The following is a 22,828-nucleotide window of genomic DNA, read 5'->3' on the forward strand; positions in this document are numbered from 1 at the left end:
TAAAGTATTTTAATTGCAGTTAAAATGCATACCATCAGAATTCCTAAAGACAGTGCTGTGTGTATTAAGCTGGCAACCTTGCTGTATTTTTGAATTTCCTGGTTTGCTTTCATTAATAGTTAATACAATAATTAGTGTAACATCATTAGAGCTATAAGCAGCCCTGTGCATAGCAAACTGCAACTCTTCGACAGATGCCATACTCTTACTTTTGTCTGAAAAAAACCATGAGTTTTAAATTATGTTGCTTCTTAAGCATTGAAAATAAATGCAAGATTATTGTCACTAATACTACCCTGGGTTTTATCTATTTTCTTTAATGGCAAAATTTAGCCTCTTGCTGAATTGGAGCATATTTGTGATAAATGAATGTGTTCAAAAATGCCTTGTGAACATAGCAACAATGTATGATAAAAAGCTGAGGTTCTTTTTAAACCTTTCAGTCTCCCTTGCCTCTCACCCTGAGTACACATACTCTGTCAATATTGGCTCTAGAGACTAACTCTGGTCTCTGGAGATTTTTTACAAATTCTGTATGGGATCTGTGATACGCTGTCACAGTAAAAACAGTGGCATTGCAGAAAACCCAGGACTGCCATAACACTATTAATCATTCATTAAATTTCAAAGCTCTTGTTAATGCTTTAACTGAATTGCATGCTCTCACTTTTATACTCTCTTCCTTCCTGTTACTCGGATCAAAAGTTAATAGGAATGGCAAGTCAAGAGAGTAGAAAATAAACTAGATTGAAATAATTTACTTTGGTTTTAGTGGCTTTGTAGGAAGCTCTAACAAAAGTAGTTGGATTACTGGGATTGGAGCTGCTTTGCCTAATTATGTGGGGTTTTTTAAATTTTGAAATAACTTAATGATGTGATAAGAAGAAAATGTTATACTGCAAATCTGTTTGTGGAGAGTGTCTTTTCAGTTCTCTTTAATCTATTTTTTCCTGTAGGTAAAGGCAAGCGTGTTCAGCCCCCCTGGTCTCCCCCTGAAGGGACAAAACATTCTAGGCTCTGCCTCTACAACAGCCTGACTCGCAATAAGGTGACTAAATGAAAGAAAAGTGGAGATTTCCATAGAAACACAAATAGAGAAGTTATTAAATGTTTGATTCTTAAATGTTTACTCTATCAATAGACAGGTTTCTGGGTTGTATTTTGTGGAACGTTAACAAGCACTTGCCAAAGATGCTGTGTCAGTCAAGTGTGTTTGCTGAGGCAAGCGTTACAATATACACTATAAATATACATATACTACAAGTGTGTGTATGTATGTTTATATTGCATAATATATAGTTCACAACTCCAAGTTATCATCATGCAAAATAGCCAGGGGTTCAACTATAATACACATAAGTATAGCCAATGCAAACAAAATAAAATCACAGTTTCTTTAGGTGTTGTCTGGGTAAAAAGAAGTCTCACCAATTGTGTTACTGTAATATAAACTGGTAAAACTTCTTGTGGTCTTGTTTGAAGGTCCTTTGGGAAAGACAGGAAATATTAAGAATACTAAGGTCACATGGGGTGTAGTATCCAAGTATGTGTGAAATGATTATACTCTGTAACCTTTTTCAATGCAAAAGAAAGCCTGATCTTCCCTTTTAAAAACACAGTTTGAATAATGCCCTGCCTAATCCAGATCTTTGTAATCTGATATCTTGATTGATAAGAGTGCAGGTAGCATAAACAGCCACACCCAGTTATCTCACATGATAAAGCTAGTGGTGATCTTTTCTTACGGTAAAACTGGGAGTAGAATAACTATTCTCTTTTTTTTTGAATTATAATCCATGTTTTCACATTCTAATCTCCAAATGTGGTGTTACTGGCCTGAGATCATGTCTTCAGTTTCTTCTAATCGCTGTACCTTCCCTTTCAATTAAGGAAATATTTCAACCTCAGAATGGAAAAAAGGTGTTGTGGTATTGCTGTGGTCCAACAGTTTATGATGCTTCTCACATGGGACATGCCAGGTACTGCAGTTCCTTATTTTGAAATACGTAATAACAGTGCCTATTGTACGCAAAGGATTAACAGAAAAAGGTACTTTATTTAGATAAATGTTTTACTAGAAAATAGTCTTATTAGACACAGCATTTAAGATTTAAGATTAAAAGCCTGTTATAATATTATGTCATTGTGTGATTAAAAACTTACTGGTAGATGAGGGAAAGTTAAAGCTGCTGTAAGATTATTGACTCTGAGATTGAAGTATTTTGTGCATAGAATAGAAATAGACTTGAGGTGTTCACTAAAAACACCCCTATATCTTTTACGGTTTTAGGTCATACATCTCATTTGATATCCTGAGAAGAATCTTGAGGGATTATTTTAAATATGACATTTTCTATTGCATGAATATTACAGATATTGATGATAAGGTAAGGTCTTTTTAAATTGCAATCTGAAATAATGTACTTTGAGCATGGAAGTTAGAAAGTCATATGTAATTTCCATTTGATAAGCCAAGATAAATCTTATTAACTTAGACGTACATTTTGTACACAAAGTCATTGATTTTTCTCAGTTTTGTAGCAAAGCTGGTATTCATGTATATAAATGACTGTTGTCATAAATAGTGAAGACTAAGCGTTTTACAAAGATAACTTATTTTATTTGCCTGTTGTTGAGATACCTAATTAACTCTGTTGAGATAGCTGATTAACTGTGTATGGTATGTTTATTTTCTGTTACTGCATGTAATTCTTGTAGCTTGTTAAATTCATAGGGATTCTGAAAAGCCTTTGTTATGTAATAGAGTTAGATTTTAGTTGCACTTTCTATAACTATGTGTTGCTTCACAAAAATATTTTCATGTTTCTGCTTTGTAGATCATCAAGAGAGCAAGACAAAATTACCTTTTTGAACGATATAAGGAGAACAAATCAGCGCCAGCTCAGCTACTCGAAGATGTTAAAACTGCCTCAGAGGTGGGTGTGGTATTTAATCCCTGCTAATGTCATAGGTTCTTGCTCAATGATGTAGCAGATCATCTAAAAATGCCTTTGACTTTATGTCCTTAAACTTTCTACTTGTTTCAGTTATTCTGTTGAGCTGGTACTACACAAATTAGAAATGCTATTGGAACTGCACATCACTTTGATTTTCCATTGTTTTAGAATTGACAAGAACTATCAGTGTAAAAGACATGTCTGATTTTTACGTCCATAGAACCTGTTTGTGAGTGCATGTATATTGTTGTTGGGGTATTGGGGAAAAAGTTCAAAAAGCATTTGGATGTTTGTGTGTTAGAATTCAAACTTTAAAAATAACCCTTTAAAATAGTTTTTAAATGGTGGTATGTCCACAGTCTTTTAAAGCTTGTGGGACTTCTCTTTTGTACCATTGATGGCCTTGGAAAGAGCAAAAAGTCTCCAAAGCTTTCGGGATTAAATAAATTGTGTATGCTGGACTAAAGATGGGGGAAGGCGATTCCCTAGTCATTTTAAGAACTACAAATCACAGAGAGATTATCAGTCTAATTAATTGAATACAGGCCTGGGGATAGGAGGCTTGGAAATTTTGCCCAACTATCATTACCTGATGTACTCTTTAAGCATAGCATTTAATCTCTCTGTGTTTCACATTAAAGCTTCTCCTTTTCAGATTTGTGATAATCAGCTGTGTAATTAAGGTGATCAACAGCATAAAAAGTGAAAATTACTCAACAGTAATGATGATGTATTTATAAAGTCTTTCTGAAAAACTGAATTTGGATCTGAACTAAATTCTTTTGACTTCACCTTTATTTCTGATGAGGAGTATGTTTCACTGATATCAAAGCTTTTTATGTGCCATAATGTATTATTCATCACTAGCAAGGTACTATGTGGCTAAGATAATATACTGTGTATGGAACATAGTGCTACTGTGCTGCAAGTTGCTTTCTAATTTTTTTTTTTAATCGTAGCTCTTTTCAGTTAAATTAAATGAGACAACAGATCCAGACAAAAAACAAATGTTGGAAAGAATTCAAAATGCGGTGAGATCTGCTTTTGACCCTCTACAAGAAGCTGTGCAAGCAAAACTCCCTGCAGAAGAGATCAACAGATGTCATGAGGTTCGTTTGAGCTCCTTTTTAAATTATATTTGGCTTATAATTGTTAGGGGGTTTAAAAATAATATTTAGCTTGTAGTAATTCCCTGAAATGTTATGGAAGTTTTTATTCATAAAAAGAGCCTGAGGACTTTTTAGTACATTGCATTCAATACAGGAAATTTGATCCTTGAATTCAACTATATAGGTTTTTGGATGCTGTTTTTATCAATGACTTTTTTTTTTTCTCCCACTGTGATAATTACTTGGCTATTTTTACCTTTCCAGTGGGGATTTTTCTCTTGTATATATTTAGACTTTGTCTTTGACTTTTTTGTCTTGATGAATTAATTTCAGTATAAATTGAACATGCGTTTATGACATTCCAGTACTAGTGGCAGTTTTCTACACACGTGTTTCCGCCTCTGATCAGAGAAGAAAATGCATCCCAAAAAATTAAGCTCAGGATAATTTTCATCCAAAGACCATTACATTTAGTGACAATAATCCTGCTGACTTTGTTGGACTTTGGTACTGTCTCAGTAGTCAAGTCAGTCAATATAACTACTGTCTTTTAGTAATTGGTTTCCACTTTCATCTTTTATTGCTTTTGGATTATTTGTGATAATTACTGTAGGAAGCATAGGTTATGTGTTCCCTTCTTGAGAAGACTGTCTCTCTAAATTATCTTGAAAAAAAAAATAAATCCATCATTCTACTATCTAGTGCCTTTATAAAAGTGTGTACTGACCTAACGGAATTTTAAAAACAACTAAAATCTAAGCAATCACACCTTCTGGGATATATCCTATTGTAAAGAAATCTCATCTTTTAATATAAGACTGAAATGTATCCTTGCTGATGTTCAAATTAGTCTTTCAAACACTTTTTTAGCAATGCGCACAGTAAGGCTTCTGTTAGGATTATCCAGTAGTAATGGGGGCTCAGATGATGTGATATAACAGCAGGTCCTATCTGGTGTTTACAGCATAAATTCCACATGCCTATTTAAGTGATTGATATCAAAACAGATATCACTTACGAGTTTATCTTCCTTACTCTGTTTGTTTCCATCCATATTTATGAAGGGCAATACGATATAAATCTAGTAGAAGCACAAATTACTCTGTATTCATAGCCAAGTGTCTTTTTCCTTAAGCAAACCTCTCTATTCAGAGTAAGACCTTTTGCAGAGTTTAAACATGGCAAGTCTTCGATGGGTGGCACTTACAATTATTGTTTTATAGATACTGTTGGAAGAAGCCAAAGATTTGCTGTCTGACTGGTTGGACACAAAATTTGGCAGTCAGGTGACTGACAATTCCATATTCTCAAAACTCCCTAAATTTTGGGAAGGGGAATTTCATAAAGATATGGAAGCGCTCAATGTAAGTAAACAAACTGTTTCCTGTTTTAAATGTGTATGCGCTGTGCCTCATAATACCCAGAATACAATTTTTTTCCTTAATAGCTTTCAGAAACCTCCTATTTCAACCTTATTGATAAAGTATTTCCTTTAATGTGAATAGGTAGCTGTTAAATTAGCACCTGTTCTGTTTCCATCCCAACAATCTTAAATCCTTTGTGCATGTTACCAGAGCCAGTTAACTGGTGATCAAGTTTGACATATGCCCTCCATCCCTTCCCCTTGGTGAGCTGACATCTCCTGCAGTAGTTTGTTGTTAAGGTTGCCTTAAAGGCTGAGGAAAAAATGGCCACAGCACATTGTTTCAGGGCAGAAAGCTTGAAATAGGAGTCTTAGATTCTACTGTCACTTGCTTTTGAGCCAATTTTTAACCAATGTATAATATATATATATTTAGTGCATATTTGTACATGTATAAATAGTTATACGTATCTATATAAAATATAAAATTCTACTTTTTATCTATAGGTTTTACCTCCAGATGTTTTAACACGGGTTAGTGAATATGTGCCAGAAATTGTAGATTTTGTGAAAAAGATTGTGGATAATGGTTACGGGTAAGTTTGCTACTGGATGCTTTTGTTGTGCACTTATACTGTATCAGAGCTAGAATGATTGCTTTCAACACTTGTGAACTGTTTTCTCTGTTTTCATATGCAATAGCAGTCTTTTCCAAAACTAGTGTTTGATCAAATAAAGAAACTTCAGCTTCCTCTACAAAAGACCTGTTATTTCTGATAACAGACCTGATGAAAATGTGCTATTCTATACTTCTTATGATATCTTACACAGAGAGAAGTCAGATTATTAAATGTCTGGGGTGAAATCCTCATTCATTAAAATAAACAGTCAAAGTCCTATTCACTTGAACTGTGTTTGACTCCTGGCCTGCAGCAAGAGGTTTCAAAAATGGGTGCCTGAGTAGATGGCTAGAAATCAGTTGTAAATAACATAAGTTAAAAAAAAAAAATCATGAACTGTTTTTCTTCCATTGTCTAATATTTGTGAAAATCAAGTTAATACTCTAGAAGTTCCTAAGTATCATGATAGATTCCCATCTGGAATTTTTGGTTCTCTTTCTGTTAATAGCCTCAATTTTTCAACATGGATATATTTTTATTATGAAAAAAGCAAACCTGTGGTTCAGACTACCATAATTTCTCTTGCATGTTCTTCCTTTAAACCTACATTTTAAGCTTTTCCTTAAAAAACAAAAAAGGGGGACAGTTCAAAGTTGTTTTCACTGAATTGTTAGCATTCCAGGTGGTCCTGAAACTTACCTTTGTGTCTGAGTTTTTATTATAGACTTACCTTTGTGTCAGAATTTTTCTTATGTCTGTAGTGGGAGAAAATTAGCAAAGTGAAGGAGGACAAAATGGACTGTGAAACAAACATGATTCATATTATATTATTGCAAAATATTAAAAGGGACCGGAAGTATTGTAGATATTTCTTCTGTTGGGACTGTTATCTGATGTCTCATCTCTTAAGAGTTTAACGAAAGATGTTATTTCTTTTCCCTTTGATCAATTTTATTATGACTTTCAATGATTTGTCTGAAGTCTTTATGGGAAGGCCTTAAAACTTAGGCTCACCTAAGTCATCTTTACAATACTGAACAGTACCATACTGTATATGGTTTCACTCTAGAGAACTTTTAACTTTAAGACAGTGATTTTTGGGATAAAATTCAGTTAAGTCTTGGTAGAAAGTTAGCTCAATAATGATCTTTAACATTTCAGATATGTGTCCAATGGATCTGTATACTTTGATACTATGAAGTTTGATTGCAGTGAAAAACACTCCTATGCTAAGTTGGTTCCTGAAGCTGTAGGTGATCAAAAAGCTCTTCAAGAGGGTGAAGGTAAAAAGGGGAAATAACATTTGCTTAAGTTGCTGAAGAAACTGATGATGTGTTGATCTCTTCAAGTGATTTCACTGACGTTTGGATCAAAGTTGCTGTCAGAGTTGAATGGTTTACCTGCTGCACTTCCTTTACAAATAGATTTATTTTCCAAAGTTTTGCAGCTTGAGCCAGCACTTTCCTGAAAGTTTTTAATTGGAAAATACCAAGAAACATCATTCATTCCAGGATGTTTTTGGGTTGTTGTTTGTTAGTTTGTTTGTTTGGGATTTTTTTTGGTCAGAATTGTGAATAGTTCAGTCATTTGACTATAGCCCAGTTACTTGGTTGTTCATCTGGTTCAAAGTAGGAGCAAAGACTTGAAGCTGGGTCTTCCACATGCCAGGGGAAAGCTTTCCACATCTGGCTCTGGTTATTTTGTGACAAATATTTGGGTTCCTCTTTCATACTGAGAACTTTTTACTTTGTAAAACTTGTGTTGAATTTAATCCAAATACGGATTTTTTTTTTTTTTTTTTGAGTCAAGCCATAGCAGAAGAGTAGCTTAAAATGCTCAATAAGGCAGACTCATTAGTTATCTGCTCCTAAGGTTGTACAGTTTTAGTAGCAAATCATCCACAAATTCTATCAGAAGAATATTAAAAGATTTTTACGTAACACTCATACTCGGTGAAATTAGGGCACTCATACTAGGTGAAACTAGCAATATCTGAGAAGTGCAGCTTAAAATGGATACGATTTTTTTTTCTTCTTCTTAATTCAAGCCCTTATAGCTGAAATCTTCTATGCGAAATAAAAGGTGCTAGCTTAAACCACCATCTCTGTGGTAACATGAATGTGTCATTTCCACCACGTACTCAGTCACTTTTGTTGACTTGTTGTGACCTTTCAGAAATTGGAACTGATGCTGAGTGATTAATGTAACTAACCAAGAGTGCGTATACATTGAGTTACTGCTTGTGAGCTTAGCTGCTTGGGTCATTTGTGATGATTGTCCTTACCCTGACAGATAATGTAATTTTTACTATTACAGGCAACAGAAATGCACTTAATGTAAATAAAAGCATAATTTTTTTATATTTAAAGTGCATAATGTTAGATATTCTAAACAATTGAGATTGCAGATATCTCAATTATCATCAAAATTAGTTGACAAGTTTAACCTTGACAATTTTGTCTTTAATGTGTTTTGGATTCTTATGTGGTAGGTGGTATTGTTAACCACAAGCTCCTTGTGTTTTAAAGATGTTATAATGAGACTACCACTTAAATAATCATAAGGAGCTAACAGCAAATAATGCATAACGCATGTGATGGTAACAAAACAGTAAATTTAGCTGTTGAACAACTACCAGCCATTCTGTGCAGCAACTGAGATTAGGGGTGGAAGAAATATCCTATGATCATGTTGTGTGTGCAGATTAAGACAATCTTAGTCTTAATTTGGATCCCTCTAACTTTGGAGTGAATTGATTCTGCGGTCTTACTTGTCTATGAGTATAGGGGTTTTGTTTCTATTTTTCTTTTTCTGTAACTGCAATATTGGAATTGTGCCTGCAGAGAGAATGTAGATGAATCTCATGTGAAAACTTACAAAGCAGTGCAGCTGATACTTGTTGCCAACCAAATATTAATAAAAACCCCAAAGGATTATCAAGGTTAATTATGAGGAAATTTGAGGGCAGAGTGGTTTTCTTTTCTTTTTTTTTTTTTTTTTTTAAATTCACTTGATGTGAGGTAAAGCAAGGACAAAAACAATAATGCTGGTGTTTAAATAAAATGTTTATATTTTACATTTTCTCTTTTGAAAGGTGACCTGAGCATCTCAGCTGATCGCTTAAGTGAGAAGCATTCTCCAAATGATTTTGCTTTGTGGAAATCATCCAAGCCAGGAGAGCCCTCATGGGATTCTCCATGGGGAAAGGTAAGGATATTATAATCAGGATTTAGATCTTCTACACCTTATTCAACAGCATGTTACACAAATACTTTGCCTCACCTCATATTAATAACATATAGATTATGGGGATCTCATATTCAATCATAGAATCTGTTGCTATGTTCATTTAATAATTTAGAATGTGTATCAATCTGTTTGATACCTTTTAAACAGAGGTCTGCACTCAGGCTCGCGATGGCTGTTACTGGTCATTTGTCCTCTATTTATCTACAGGCTTTATCTGCAGTAATTTCTATATCCTTTTTTTTTTCCTTATGATCAAAAATATTAATCTAATTTTAAAAAGAATAATAAGCAGGATAATCAAAACATCACAGATGTATACGCCATGTTTGATCTTTAAATCCAATGGTATACTTTTATGAAGCTGAGACTGAGAATCTTTTTTTCTTGGTAACACTGTATCTCATTTCCTCAGGTGTGTAACTGCTTAGGGGCAGACCAAAGAGGGAACGATACATAGGCAGGAGAGGAAGACAATTAAGTAGTACCCAAGTAATGTCTTTTTCTTAACAGGGTCGTCCAGGCTGGCACATTGAATGTTCCGCAATGGCTGGATCCATTTTAGGAGAGTCGATGGATATTCACGGAGGAGGGTTTGATCTCCGATTTCCCCACCATGACAACGAACTGGCACAGTCTGAGGTGAATGAACTGACCTTCAGTTTCTGCAGTGAAAAAGCAACATGCTTTGCTTTGACTGCAACTTACACAAATCCATCAATTAAATTTTAAAACTTTATGTGTGTTTTGTATAAGCATAACTTTTTGTTCTCAGGATTTTATTGTTAAATTATCCTACTTCATGGTATGTATGTAAATAAAGTTGGGTCTTTGGGGTTTTTTGTTTTTGCTGCAGGCATACTTTGAAAACGATCACTGGGTTCGGTATTTTCTGCATACTGGCCACTTAACAATTGCTGGCTGTAAAATGTCTAAATCTTTGAAGAATTTCATTACCATAAAAGATGCACTGAAGAAACATACAGGTAAAAATTACTTTAGAATTTGAATGCTTTTGATGTACTTTGAGTGGTGACTGTGGTAATTTTGTTATTCAGGCACATAATGGAGTTTCCAAAAACGGCTACCTTCAGGCGTCTTTCTTCTTCACTAACTTTAGAACAGCTTCCTTGTTCTTCTGTTCCTTGTCAGTATTATCTGTATGGATAATAGTGTTCTTGCTTTTTTGGTAGATGTATTGATAGTAAGTATATTAAAAATTATATTCTTAGCCACTGCAGTATTGGAGGCCATAAAAATGCTTTAGATTATGATTATTTTCCTTGTTTATTTTGAAACTCCTAATAGCACGACAGTTACGGTTGGCTTTCCTCATGCACTCTTGGAAGGATACACTGGATTATTCAAATAATACCATGGAGTCAGCTATTCAGTACGAGAAGTTTATGAATGTAAGTAAGCTTTCTGTTCCTTCTCCAGCTCTCTAAGCTTTGTCTTGTCATATATGTTTCAAGGAATAGAACCTAAGGATATAATATATAGGTCATATCCACAGACTGAGTCTGCCTTCTGAATTCATCAGGTGGAATGTCACAGTATTTGTTTAGCTACCATTGAACATTCAAGTCATATAAATTCCACAGACAGCTACATTTCTCTGCAGCTGGGTACTTTCTCCAAGTTTTGACATCTCTGAGCAGCTTGGCGCTTACACACAAGATTAGTTTCTCAGTTCAGCTTGCTTATAGGACTCAGTCCAACAGACACTCTCATAACACATCTACCAGATCAGACTTTACACAAGTATAGCCAAAGGGGAAGAGGGAGTGTCATTCCTACCTTGTCTCCTCACCACGTAAATACAGCGTTTGCCTCTATGCCTTGTGGGCATATGTGAGGGGTCAGACACAGTTCTTTTCTCTGCTTGGTTTGGAGATGTGATTTAAACCCACATCCCCCCAAGGAGGCTGTACAGCATTTTCAAATTGTTGATCTCAGTCTCTCCAGCTGAAGCCACTCTGCTTTTTATGTAAAATGTTTGGTCTGGGCCACAGAATAAGTGAAAATGACTTTTTGCCAAGCTGGATGCCCACATAAAATAGGCCCTCGCTATAAAGCCATTTTTATTCTTCAGCTTCCATTGCTAGCAACACACTTAAAAATCTGCCATAAGAACTCTTGCCTAAACTTTTTTAAAATGGTATTGTATTTGAGCAGCTTCGTGTTAGAGTATCATAGTGTATCACGCAGTGGCAGAGCTGAGAGATAGAACTGAATTACAGTCTAACTGTGATTTACAGAGTTATACAAAATGTGTGAGTTTCCTTGTTTGGAGAGACATTCAGTAGATCCTAGCTAAAACAGTGTTGAAACCATAAACTTTGGAAGACTAATTAAGAAATAATGCCTTTTTGTAGTAAATATTGGTTGTGTCTAATTTAAACTGATTTTAGCTATATTCTTCTTTTATAGGAGTTCTTTTTAAATGTGAAGGATATTCTTCGAGCTCCCACTGATGTGACAGGCCAGTTTCAGAAATGGGAAAATCAGGAAGCAGAGCTGAACAAAAAGTGAGTGGAGCATTCCTACTTTTCTGTGAAGAATGGCTACACATGTAGCCATTGGGTAGCTACATGTTTATTTTTTTCCTTGCAAAATGATTTGCTATGTATATAGTCATATTTATAAGTCTGTAGCATTTCCACTGAGTACTCCCAACTCTATACAAGCTAGTGAATTTAATCTTGCAACAGCTTTATAAAGTATAGATGAACTTGTTAATTTCCCTTTTGTTTCTGTTAACTATACTGCCATGCCTCATCACCCTATTGGTGAAGGGAAAGAGAACTTTTTTGTTAGATAGCTGTCATTTTCTTCACTACTTGAAATACTGTCCTTGTCTGAGAAGTGACTGATAATTCACTGTGGTTACAACTGGAAAAATAGTATTTACACATTTCAAAGTGCAGTGAACAAACTGAGATAAACAGAAGTTAAATGATCTGACTAAAAGCACAGAAGATTGGAGTGCCAATGTTTGAAAATGTGTTATTGAGACAGTGATATCACTATTGCAGTCTTCGACTTTTATAGCAAAACTACATTATTGTTTGTAATATGAACAGCTTCCCATATGACTTCTATTATGAGTTAAATTTAAAATAGAAGCATCTTATGTTGCAGTACTAAAATTGTTCCTAGTTCAGTTCACTGTTGTGCACAGAGATGTTGACTATTGAAGGACCAAGTGCAGATGCTTCTGTTTAGTGATGTCCTCTGAAAATTTCATCTTCAACTTGAGGTTGGTAGAGATAACCTGTTTTTTTAAAAAAGGGTGAAGATAGTAAGTAATAGAGAGGTCAAAAGAAAGGGACAAAGGAGTGGGAGGGACAGAAGATATGCTTCATGGATATTTGGGTTTGTCTCCTTTCTCTACCACTTCTCATTCTCTTTTCTCTAGAAAAAGTATGTTGTTTGAAACAGTAGTACCCCTTCTGTGATGAAATGGTACTTAATATACTGTATAACTTATTATGCCTATTCATGAACATTACAAAGGCTTACATGAATTTATTCCTTGTATCTACTTGTAACAGCTTCATAACACTTCACTTTGTGGTAAGTTAACTTCCAAATTGGTGCTCCTCTCTGGAAAGATAGTAAACAGAGTACTTGGCTGGGACCTAGGTATAGGACAGCAATGCTGTAAAAAAAAAAAAAAAAAAAGTAAGCACAAGAAGGTACTGAATAAGGAATTTATACTGCTTTTAAAAACTACTATGAAAAGGTCAGTTGCTGAAGAAGTGTTAGATGTAATTTGTTTGGGTAGTTGTTGCCAATTAGATTATCCTGCCTGCCTTTGTCCATAGCAGCAAAACAGCAGCATCGTGGTAATGCCTTTATCTCGCTTATCTTTTTCCTTCAAATATAAACTATGACCAACAAAAAGTTTATCTCAGTCTTAGGTCCCCTTACTCTTTTAACACAAGTTCTTCAGAGTAGGTTGCAGATACTTTTGACATCAATAGTAAAAAAACCTCTTTTCTTCTTAGTTTTTACGACAAGAAGGCAGCAATTCATGAAGCACTGTGTGACAATATTGACACTCGCTCTGTCTTAGAAGAAATGCGTTCGTTAGTCAGCCAGAGTAACTCCTATATTGCTGCAAAGAAATCCTCCAGACAAATGCCAAACAGACTTCTCTTAGAAAACATCAGTTCCTATCTCACTCAAATGCTAAAGGTATGTAATAGCAAGTAGTAACGTTGCTATTGCACTGTGCAATTGTAACTGTTGTATTTTTCATGTAGGGATCTGTACAGTCTTTGTTTAGATCTTGTAAGAAACTAGAGATCTTCCACACACCCCCCAACCAAAACAACCATGAATTGCAGTGTGTGCTGCAGCAGGAATAATTTGGAGTCACCTTTATGATACATTATAATTTCAGCTAATGTTTTGTTGAATACTGGAGAGCCCCTAATACATGCAAGGATAATTAGTAGAAAAATTACGAAGTCAGAATGTCAAATCTGACAGCTTTAAAGCTAAATCTGAAAGCCAATGCTTAGTATGCTGTATCAATTAAAATACAAAGCATCATCTTATTAGAGCAGTGAATTGTGGGTTGAATGAGAACTAGGTGGCTTCAAAACCCTAGTACATGTCATTTTGCTTAGTTTTCACATACCTGTGACTTGACCATCTTTTTTCTTTTTTTTTTTTTTCCCCCCTTGACCAGATTTTTGGTGCCATAGAAAGTGATGATGCAATTGGTTTTCCTGTTGGAGGGAACAGTCAAAACATAAGTGTAAGTGAAGGACAAAGTACACTATACAAAATTACTCTGTGTCCCTTGAAAGCTTTAGATTAGATAAAGTGATTACTGATATGTAGCTGAATTACATTCTTTCTGCTTTTACCATTTGAATCTGAAGTCATTAACTGGCTTAGGAAGCAGGATTTTTCTTTTATGACAGTTGGGGTTTTTTTATAGGTTTGTTTGACTTAATGACAGACAAATTGTATAGCAACCAGAAAAAGAATTATCTTGTCTTCTGAATGACGAGTCTGTTTAAGAAACCACATGTTAACTACAGACAACACATGCTACAGTCTAAAGACTCATTACAAGTATTTGTATGTTAAGTAGTTTCAGAAATATAATTATACTGATTAAACTTCCTTGTGGTACACCAAAAACCAGCCTGGAGGCAGCTGGAGTTTTATCCGCATTTCAATCTCTTTTTTCTGATCTCATTTGTAGCCACAGTTTTTATCTGGCTTTTGAAGGCTGTTTTGCTTTGGTCACCCAGCAGTTCCATTGTGATGCAGAATTTTTGTGGAAATACTTGGAAGATACCTGATTAAAGTGCTGATGGGCCATGTAATAACAGTAATGTTCTGTGGTGCAGGCAGGAGAAATAACTTCATATGAAAGCTATTAACTTTGCTCTCTTGGTTCATGTAAAAAATTTGACATGGACAAATTGGTGCTGTTTTTCAAGTATTTTTCTGCACTCAGAGGTGTGATCATATGTTTTTCTGTTCCTCCTTAGAAGGGATAATTAAAACATTTGTGGTATAACAAAAAAGCCAAGCTTTTTATTCATCAAAGGAAGAGGAAAGATTGCTTGTGGTTGAAGAATGTGAATGAACACTCATCTGATAATTGCCCATGCAAATATTTACATTACTGTGCTGTGGAAATCTCCAGTAATGACATAACAAGGATAATAGGAAAGATGCTCAGTATTCCATACCAAAACCCATCAATAGTGAATTTTAATTTAGCTCAGTGTTTGAATTTCAGAAGAAAGGGAGCACCTTAACACTTACCTTTGTAGGGAAAATGAAAATTAAATGTGTATTTAGCACTTCATTCAGGCTGTGTTTACAACAGATGTGCTTTATGGAAGGATTGGCAATAGCTTGGAACAAGAAGCTGAACCCTTTCACTCCTTTAAAGTGACGTTGCCAAGGGTAGTGGTGTCAGAAGAAGCTTGTGCAGAAAGAATCTTGTGCTAACACCTGTTACACACAGGTTTCTTTGCAGAAAGAAACTTCTTTTTTTATCACATTACTGGTTTTAAGCATTATAGTATAAAGATGCTTAATATCACAAATGGTTTGGCTGTTCCATTGAATATTCTACCTCTTTCAATCTTCCATGCAGTTACTTATTTTTCTTAGCAAAAATTGCTACGTGAATATTCAAGGTTGGAAAACTTCTTATTAACTACAAAAGGCTGTGGATCAGGCCTATTGTTCATCTAAATTGGAGATGAAGGAACCAATAGAGTCATTATCTCCCAAAAAGGCATAATCCTCCTCAGAAGCTCTGAAAGAACAACTAGTAATTACCGTGGTTCAGTAATTTACTTGAAAGGGAATAGAAGTGATTTGAAGTCAGAAAACCTCAGGTCCCATAGTCTCATTTTCCAAATGAATTAAGTGTTGCTGTCAGGTTATTCTGGAAATAAAAATGTTTCATCTTTAAATGTCTGATAAAGTAGTCACAGTGCATGCTTTCCTGAGGCCACTTCATTTGCATGTTGAGCTAGTTCCAGTGCAGAGTGGGTAGTGGAGATGTGACTGTTGCTCACTTTCCAGAGTCTGTTCTTTCTGCCAAACTTGTCAGCACAGGTTCCAGTTGTGAAGCTAGAAGCATAGTACTCACATTTACAAAAAGGTTTAATGGAGCCCCTCAGCTCCTTTCATATGGGCATTTTTAGAGCATAACAGACTATCTTGTCTGTTAAAAATTAACAGATGGGAAAGACATGTGGAAACTGTAGGGAAACAAAACTGTGTGGGGTATTTTTTCTCTCTCCCCCACCCTCCAAAGTAATGAAACTTTTAATTTAAGCAGTCCCCTGGGTGCCTGGCTTCTCTTGGGATTCCAGAGAAGTGTTGGCAGACAGCACTGATCTTTAGTTGTTTTTGTAATTCACTGCTGTTGACTAACTGCTTGCTGTTGCTATTCACTACTATTGAGAGCAGGATTCTCGGGACTTTTTCTTTGAGCTTTCATGGCCAGCATTTACTTACCTCTGAAATAATTCAACAGTAATCTCTCCCCACTTTTTGTGGGGAAGGGTCATGTGAAGAATAGAGACAACTACACTGTATTGGAAATAAATACAATTAGCATAAGCTAACATCTGAGGAACAGATGTATGTTCTAATGAAATAAGTCCTAACATCAGTTTCACCTGGTATTACATCCGACAAGCAGTTGGACCTAGGTAAGACAACAAAGAACATGAAGGGGCAAACTCATCTGGGTGCTGTTTTTATCCCTGTAGTTTATAGTTATTATAGTTAGCTGGACTGTAGCATAACCCTGTGGAACTGATGTGTCTGTAACTGAAAGGAGATAAAAAAGGAATGGGGAGAGGCAGGGCTTCTCAAGTTGATTTTATCTGCACAAAAGGAAAACTGACAGCTAATGCAAATTACTATCTCTCCTTTGATATCAATAGAGCAATGACAATTTTTATTGATACAGATATGCCCTGAGGGTCAAGTTCCATCCAACAGCACATAAACGTGAAGTGGGTAAGGACATGTTTTGTATATAAATGATCATTAGATAACTGTAGAAATAATTATCCTGCAGATTGAATCTACAGTGATGCCATACCTACAAGTTCTTTCTGAGTTCAGAGAAGGAGTGCGACAAATTGCCAGAGAAAAGAAAGGTGAGAGTTCATTTTTTCCTGTATTGTTGCATGAGACTCAGAGGTCATACGAATCGAACTGGGGGGTGATCCAGCTGATACAGTCTCTCTTTGCTTAGAAAATAAAAGCAAGGCGCCTTGAAATCAGAGCTGGTTTGAATATTTGCATCTCTGCTACCTGTCTCTTTAATTTGGCAATCTTTTACAGGATGCTAAACTCATTCTCTTTTAATGTCTTAAAGAATCTAAAAAGTTCTGGAATAATGAGGACTAGCTGTCGTTTCTCTAGATGAGGGCATTCCCTGCTTTCTAGGTATGAAAATACCCATGATCTCTTCCCTTAGGGAGCTTGGGTTCTCTTAAAAGTGTAGACTGCTACACAATGATACTGTCTGTCTTTAAATAGCCTGAGATGTTTGTTCCTATTTGTTAGCATAGCTGGAATTGTAGCTCCCCTAATAGTAATTGAGTGCTCTCTTTGGAGAATTCATTTGGCAGTTGTTTTGGGCCCTTCTTTTTTCCCCCTCTGAAAACCTTTGATCATGCTGTGTGTGTTGGCAGCAGAACTATATAGTGTTCAAAAGGTTGTTCCATTAAGTCCTCTTTGATTTTACTGGCTGATTAGTTCCTAATGGAGCTATTATTTTCTGCTGTTCCCTGTGGAATTTTACATGTGTTCAATATGTATTTGATTCTTGTTTTCTTAAAACTTCTTTACTTTGAGATTTGTACTTGAAGGCAAAATCGGGCATTTTTAATATATATATAATCCATATATTATACAGAAATATAAAATTACTTGTAATATCTGGTTGATAACCTATTCAGCTGACAAAGAATCTGAACCCTAATTCTGCTACTGTTTTGAATTCTTCTAAGGGCTAACAAGTTTACCTTAAAAGCACAAAACTGTATTTGTTAATGTGACTACTCAGCTATTACTGTCAAACTCCTATAGGCCTAATTGATACTGACAAATAAGCTTATTAGTTCCAACAGCAAATATTTTATGTAATCTGAATTAATTAAAGAAGTTTGTGTTCATATACTCAGACAAAAATGTGACCTTTGTTCTTTCAATATTTAACATAAATACTCATTTTATATGAGGCTTTTTTTTCCCCTTGGTTTCTGATGGTTGAACTAAACTGATCCTCTTAACAGTGGTAAGGTTTAAATATCATGGGGCTTCTTGTAGATCATTTTTAGAACATACTTAGTGCTAGACTGCTTACTGCACTTGAGTTTCTTACTTGGAAGGTATTGATATTTTTTCCTGAAATAAACTGGGCAGTAAGAATAAACTGGATGTAGTTGCTATTTGGTTGGTGTACGGAGCAATTATAGCACTGCAGTTTGACCAGAGAGGCACCTTCCATTAAAGTATTTGATATATGGAAGCTGGCAGGACCTGCACTGACATGCTACTGATTTGTTTCCCTGTACCCATTAAATTCTTGCTTGCAGGAAGTGTTAAATTACTGTAAAAGTTGTTCTGATTAATGGCTGGGGATATTGCCTCTACGTGTTGTAAGTGAACAGTTTCTGCATTGTAGCCCAATGCTGGCAGGATGGTGTTAAGTACTAATTAACATGATCTGTATTGCTTTAAGTATTCTTAGAGTTTAAATAAAAATTATGCTGCTTCTGTAAAACCTGCAGAGTAATACAAATGTCCCCAAACATATACATATAACTTTAAAAAATGTATCTATATTTACAAAACATTTCACAGAATAGCCTTTTGTAAAACTGTTTTCCCATAAGAATCGGAATGTATATACTCTAAAAAAATGTTGCCATCATCCAGAACAGCTAACATTAAAACATATTAATAAAATAAATTCTCTATTTTATAAGCTTATTAGTATGCAAACTGGAGACCTGCACCGATCATTTGCAGTTGAGTCTTGACTTAATTTGTGAACATGTCTAGCAGTGATGGTAAACAGGAAAAGGAAAACACTGTGCTTGCTGTTCAAGGGAAGAAATGCAGAAAACCTCTGCAAAAGACATCAATGATTGTTGGTCAGAGCATCTCTATATTGTGCATCCTGACATTTTACTTGAGTACTCAACCAGCTGCAAAGACCCCATATAGTTGTCTCTGCAAGGACGGACAGTGGAGCAGACCTGTGCTCTAGTGCTACTCATGATGCTTGGGAAGAATTCTTATTAGTAACGAATTATTATTCAGATGTTCAAACAGCAGCAAGTCTCTTCAGCTGTTGCCAGTTACTTACCTCAGGACATCTGCTTAAATTGACTACCCTGTGGTAAAGGTGTCCATGACTGAACTCTGCCTGCATCTTCATGTCCTGCCACAGGTGCTGGTGCCATGTGGTATCTTGCTCTAAGCTGCTTCTAGGGACATAGAGGGACACCCTCTGCTTTCTTCCTAATATATCATGAGTGGACCAGAACTGGGACAAACTTGTTCATTGTAACCAGCTTAACATCCAGCATTCTCAAGATGCTTTTTAAGCTCCTCCTTTTCCTCCCATCACAGTGTTCCCATTCACAACAACACAACATCTATTTCACACCCTAGACTCTTTGGCTTGAAATTCACAGAAAATGTGAGAAGAGGTCTAGGAAATAGTCACAGGCTTAAGGAGTGGCTAGCTGCCATGGTGTTCATGGACAATGGTTATAAGGCACTATCCCACTGCTTTCCTGATCACTGTCCTCAAGGAAGAGAATGGCTTCTATCTTGGGGCAGCCCATAAACAACCCCCTACCCAGTCCCTAAATATCTTTGCTCTGGAGGTACCGCATGCAAAGAACAGGCACATTTCAGCCCTAAGAAGCATGGTGCTGACTCCTCTGGATGACAGAGGATTGATCAGAGGATGTGTCTTTTCATAAATAATAAATGTTTTGTTATACTTTTCTCCTTATTCTCTACCTTGATGGATCTCTTCTTCTTAAACTTTCAATTATTCATGATTTCACATAAGTAAATATTTATAACTAGGCCGACACTGTTTTATTGAATAAGCAGTAGGTATATGTGATACATTCTTGATATGACATGCGTAATTCCTTTGCCTAATTTAGAGTCAGCACCTTTTAGTGTTAACAGCCAGTGAGGTAATCTTATCCCTTGTTTATCTTAATGGCTTATTTAGAATTGCATCAAACATGAATGTGGTTCACTGTGTACAACTGCTCTGGATCAAGAAAAATAACAACTTAGTTCACAGCAGACAAAAGAGCTTCTATAAAATGCAACGCTTTCTTTTACAAAGACAGAATCGCAGAACACTACCATGCAATGAAATAGGGTGGCTGTTCCTTTTTATGGTATTAGGATAGTTGGTGCTCTGTTTGCTGTTCAGCTATGTGAGGCGCTGAGAATTATGGAAGAGATGAAGGCTCAGGGATGGTACTTGTATCTAGTGATATGTGCAGTGTTTAGTACAGTATCTGGATGGTAGCTTCTACTGCCAGGATATTACCTTTGAGACCCCTATTACTTCTTGTGTTTAACCAGCTGAGAGTTGCTGAAAGGGTGAACACTTGTTTCTTATAAGCACACGTTACCATGTAATCCAAGTATCTATCTTGTCACACTTGGTAAGCGTTACCTCCTAAACACAAGATTGTCTATAAAAAATGCTTCTGAATTAAGTTCACAACAGCAACGTACTGGGTCTTCTTGATGCGTTTAGTTCCTCTTAACTGTTCTGCTGCTTCTCAGCTGATACAATTTTTTTCTTATCCAAGTAAATATGTTGTATGAAGATTTATTTTCCTCTTAAGACTTGATAGCATCTATTTCAGCTAAATCTTGAGTTCTTAACCATTTGCTGTCATCAAAGGCTCTTTGATAAGTTTGCAAGGAAAAAAAAATATGTTTGTCATGGTGTCCTTCCTGATCGCCATCCAGAAAGCCAAATCAAAATTCTCTGTTCTGCTGCAACTGGCTTGCTCAGAAAAAAACAGCTTGGTCAGACTAGGTGATAAATATGTGTAGAAACAGAGGATGTTTGGATTACAGTTGCTCTGAGAAATGTATGTCTAGTTATGAAAACAACAAAATCATAGTCCTTCAAAGGCACTATTAGGTGTAGCACAGGATATGTTAATTTGTGATTTTTCTAAAATAGGGTTCTTGACTCTTATTGGAAATACTACAGCAACCATTAGGATCTTCCTGAGTCATATACTCTTCTACTATACCCTGGCAGAATTGTTGCATCATTCCTGAACTGCGTGGATTTTCTTTCTGTTCCCCCTCAGGAACAATGAGAGTGTCTTGGAAGAAATTAATGAATTTCAGGTCCCTGCAAAGAAACATGCTGCTTCTGTTATGTAGATGAAAGAAAGCAGAACTTACTTAAAAGGTTTATCACTTTAAACCAAAAGACCTGTCTGGCTTGTGTGAGACAGTGGCAATTTCTTAATTGTATTTAAAGAACTATGTAGCAGGATAGAAGTATACTGTCACCAAATCTTACTTCACTAAAAGTAGTTTTCATGCTCCATAGTGACTGAAGTGCTGCAGTTGAGTGATGCTCTTCGAGATGACGTCCTTCCTGAACTTGGTGTTCGATTTGAAGATCATGAAGGTACCCAATTATATGTCTTGCAACTTTTTAGGTAGCTGTTTTTATAATCTTACTATTTTCAGAAGAACTGTGAAAAGAACCTGTCAAGACTAATCTGGAATAATCCAACAAACTCAAGGACTGCAAAGCTATAGCATATCATATTTCTAGTGTATGAATATATATTATAGAACTGTATATTGGAATATATCTATAGAATATAAAAATGTACATTGCAATCTTTTTAATCTTTTTGTATAGCACCTAATTTCTTAGTTACCTTTGAGTACTCAATTGTATTTGCATTCAGCTTGCAAAAAGAAAACAGTTGTCATAGGGTAAATACATTTACCTTTGACTGCTCAAGCATCAGAAACTCATTCATGTGTTTTTGTTTCTTTAGGACTTCCAACTGTGGTTAAATTAGTGGATAAGGACACATTATTGAAAGAAAGAGAAGAAAAGAAAAAGGTTATTATTTTAAGCATTCTATATTTTTTAAATTTAAAGTAATGTGTAAGCTATGAATACCTTTCATTTCTTTGATAACTTGTAAGAAAAATCTTCACAAACTAGCAACAAGGAAAATAACATAAGAGAATTGATACTAAAATTTGAGTGGTGTTCAGGAAAAGAATTTTTGAAACAGTAGCTTCTTGAAGATTTTATATGGGACCTAATGAATACTTCTAAGATTTTTTGTTTAAGATCTTCATATAATTAAGGGATGTTGAGTATTGCATGCATACTGTCTTATCTACCAAATTAGGTGGGAGTGACAATCTGCTCAAGGGTAGGAAGGCTCTGCAGAGCGATCTCGACAGGCTGGATTGATGGGCCAACTGTATGACGTTTAACAAGGCCAAGTGCCGAGTCCTGCACTTTGGTCACAACAACCTCATGCAACACTACAGGCTTGGGGAAGAGTGGCTGGAAAGCTGCCTGGCAGAAAAGGACCTGGCTGTGCTGGTTGACAACCAGCTGAACGTGAGCCAGCAGTGTGCCCAGGTGGCCAAGGCGGCCAACAGCATCCTGGCTTGTATCAGGAATAGTGTGGCCAGCAGGACTAGGGAAGTGATTGTGCCCCTTTACTTGGCACTGGTGAGGCCGCACCTTGAGTACTGTGTTCAGTTTTGGGCCCCTCAGTACAAGAAGGACATTGAAGTGCTGGAGCGTTTCCAGAGAAGGGCAACAGAGCTGGTAAAGGGACTGGAGCACAAGTCTTATGAGGAATGGCTGAGGGAACTGGGGTTGTTTAGCCTGGAGAAGAGGAGGCTGAGGGGAGATCTTATTGCTCTCTACAACTACCTGACAGGAGGTTGTAGTGAGGTGGGTAT

At 36.0% G+C, this 22,828-nt stretch overlaps 1 protein-coding gene across 3 annotated transcripts in view; it reads left to right on the forward strand.

The window, feature by feature from the left end:
- The window catches only part of CARS1 (cysteinyl-tRNA synthetase 1), a 36,407-nt gene that overhangs the window by 8,041 nt on the left and 5,538 nt on the right, over positions 1-22,828 (forward strand). For all 3 annotated transcript variants that reach the window (XM_054827438.1, XM_054827436.1, XM_054827437.1), the window contains 18 exons: positions 957-1,048; positions 1,891-1,979; positions 2,291-2,387; positions 2,838-2,936; positions 3,917-4,066; positions 5,290-5,430; positions 5,937-6,025; positions 7,211-7,332; positions 9,144-9,256; positions 9,809-9,937; positions 10,152-10,281; positions 10,604-10,707; positions 11,729-11,826; positions 13,309-13,498; positions 13,998-14,066; positions 16,878-16,959; positions 21,432-21,512; positions 21,895-21,962. In XM_054827438.1, coding sequence (XP_054683413.1) covers positions 957-1,048; positions 1,891-1,979; positions 2,291-2,387; positions 2,838-2,936; positions 3,917-4,066; positions 5,290-5,430; positions 5,937-6,025; positions 7,211-7,332; positions 9,144-9,256; positions 9,809-9,937; positions 10,152-10,281; positions 10,604-10,707; positions 11,729-11,826; positions 13,309-13,498; positions 13,998-14,066; positions 16,878-16,959; positions 21,432-21,512; positions 21,895-21,962 — 1,943 coding nt within the window. The remainder of the gene's footprint in view (positions 1-956; positions 1,049-1,890; positions 1,980-2,290; positions 2,388-2,837; positions 2,937-3,916; positions 4,067-5,289; positions 5,431-5,936; positions 6,026-7,210; positions 7,333-9,143; positions 9,257-9,808; positions 9,938-10,151; positions 10,282-10,603; positions 10,708-11,728; positions 11,827-13,308; positions 13,499-13,997; positions 14,067-16,877; positions 16,960-21,431; positions 21,513-21,894; positions 21,963-22,828) is intronic.

The sequence above is a fragment of the Grus americana genome, chromosome 5 (genome assembly GCF_028858705.1).
Source record: "Grus americana isolate bGruAme1 chromosome 5, bGruAme1.mat, whole genome shotgun sequence".
Lineage (NCBI taxonomy): Eukaryota > Metazoa > Chordata > Aves > Gruiformes > Gruidae > Grus > Grus americana.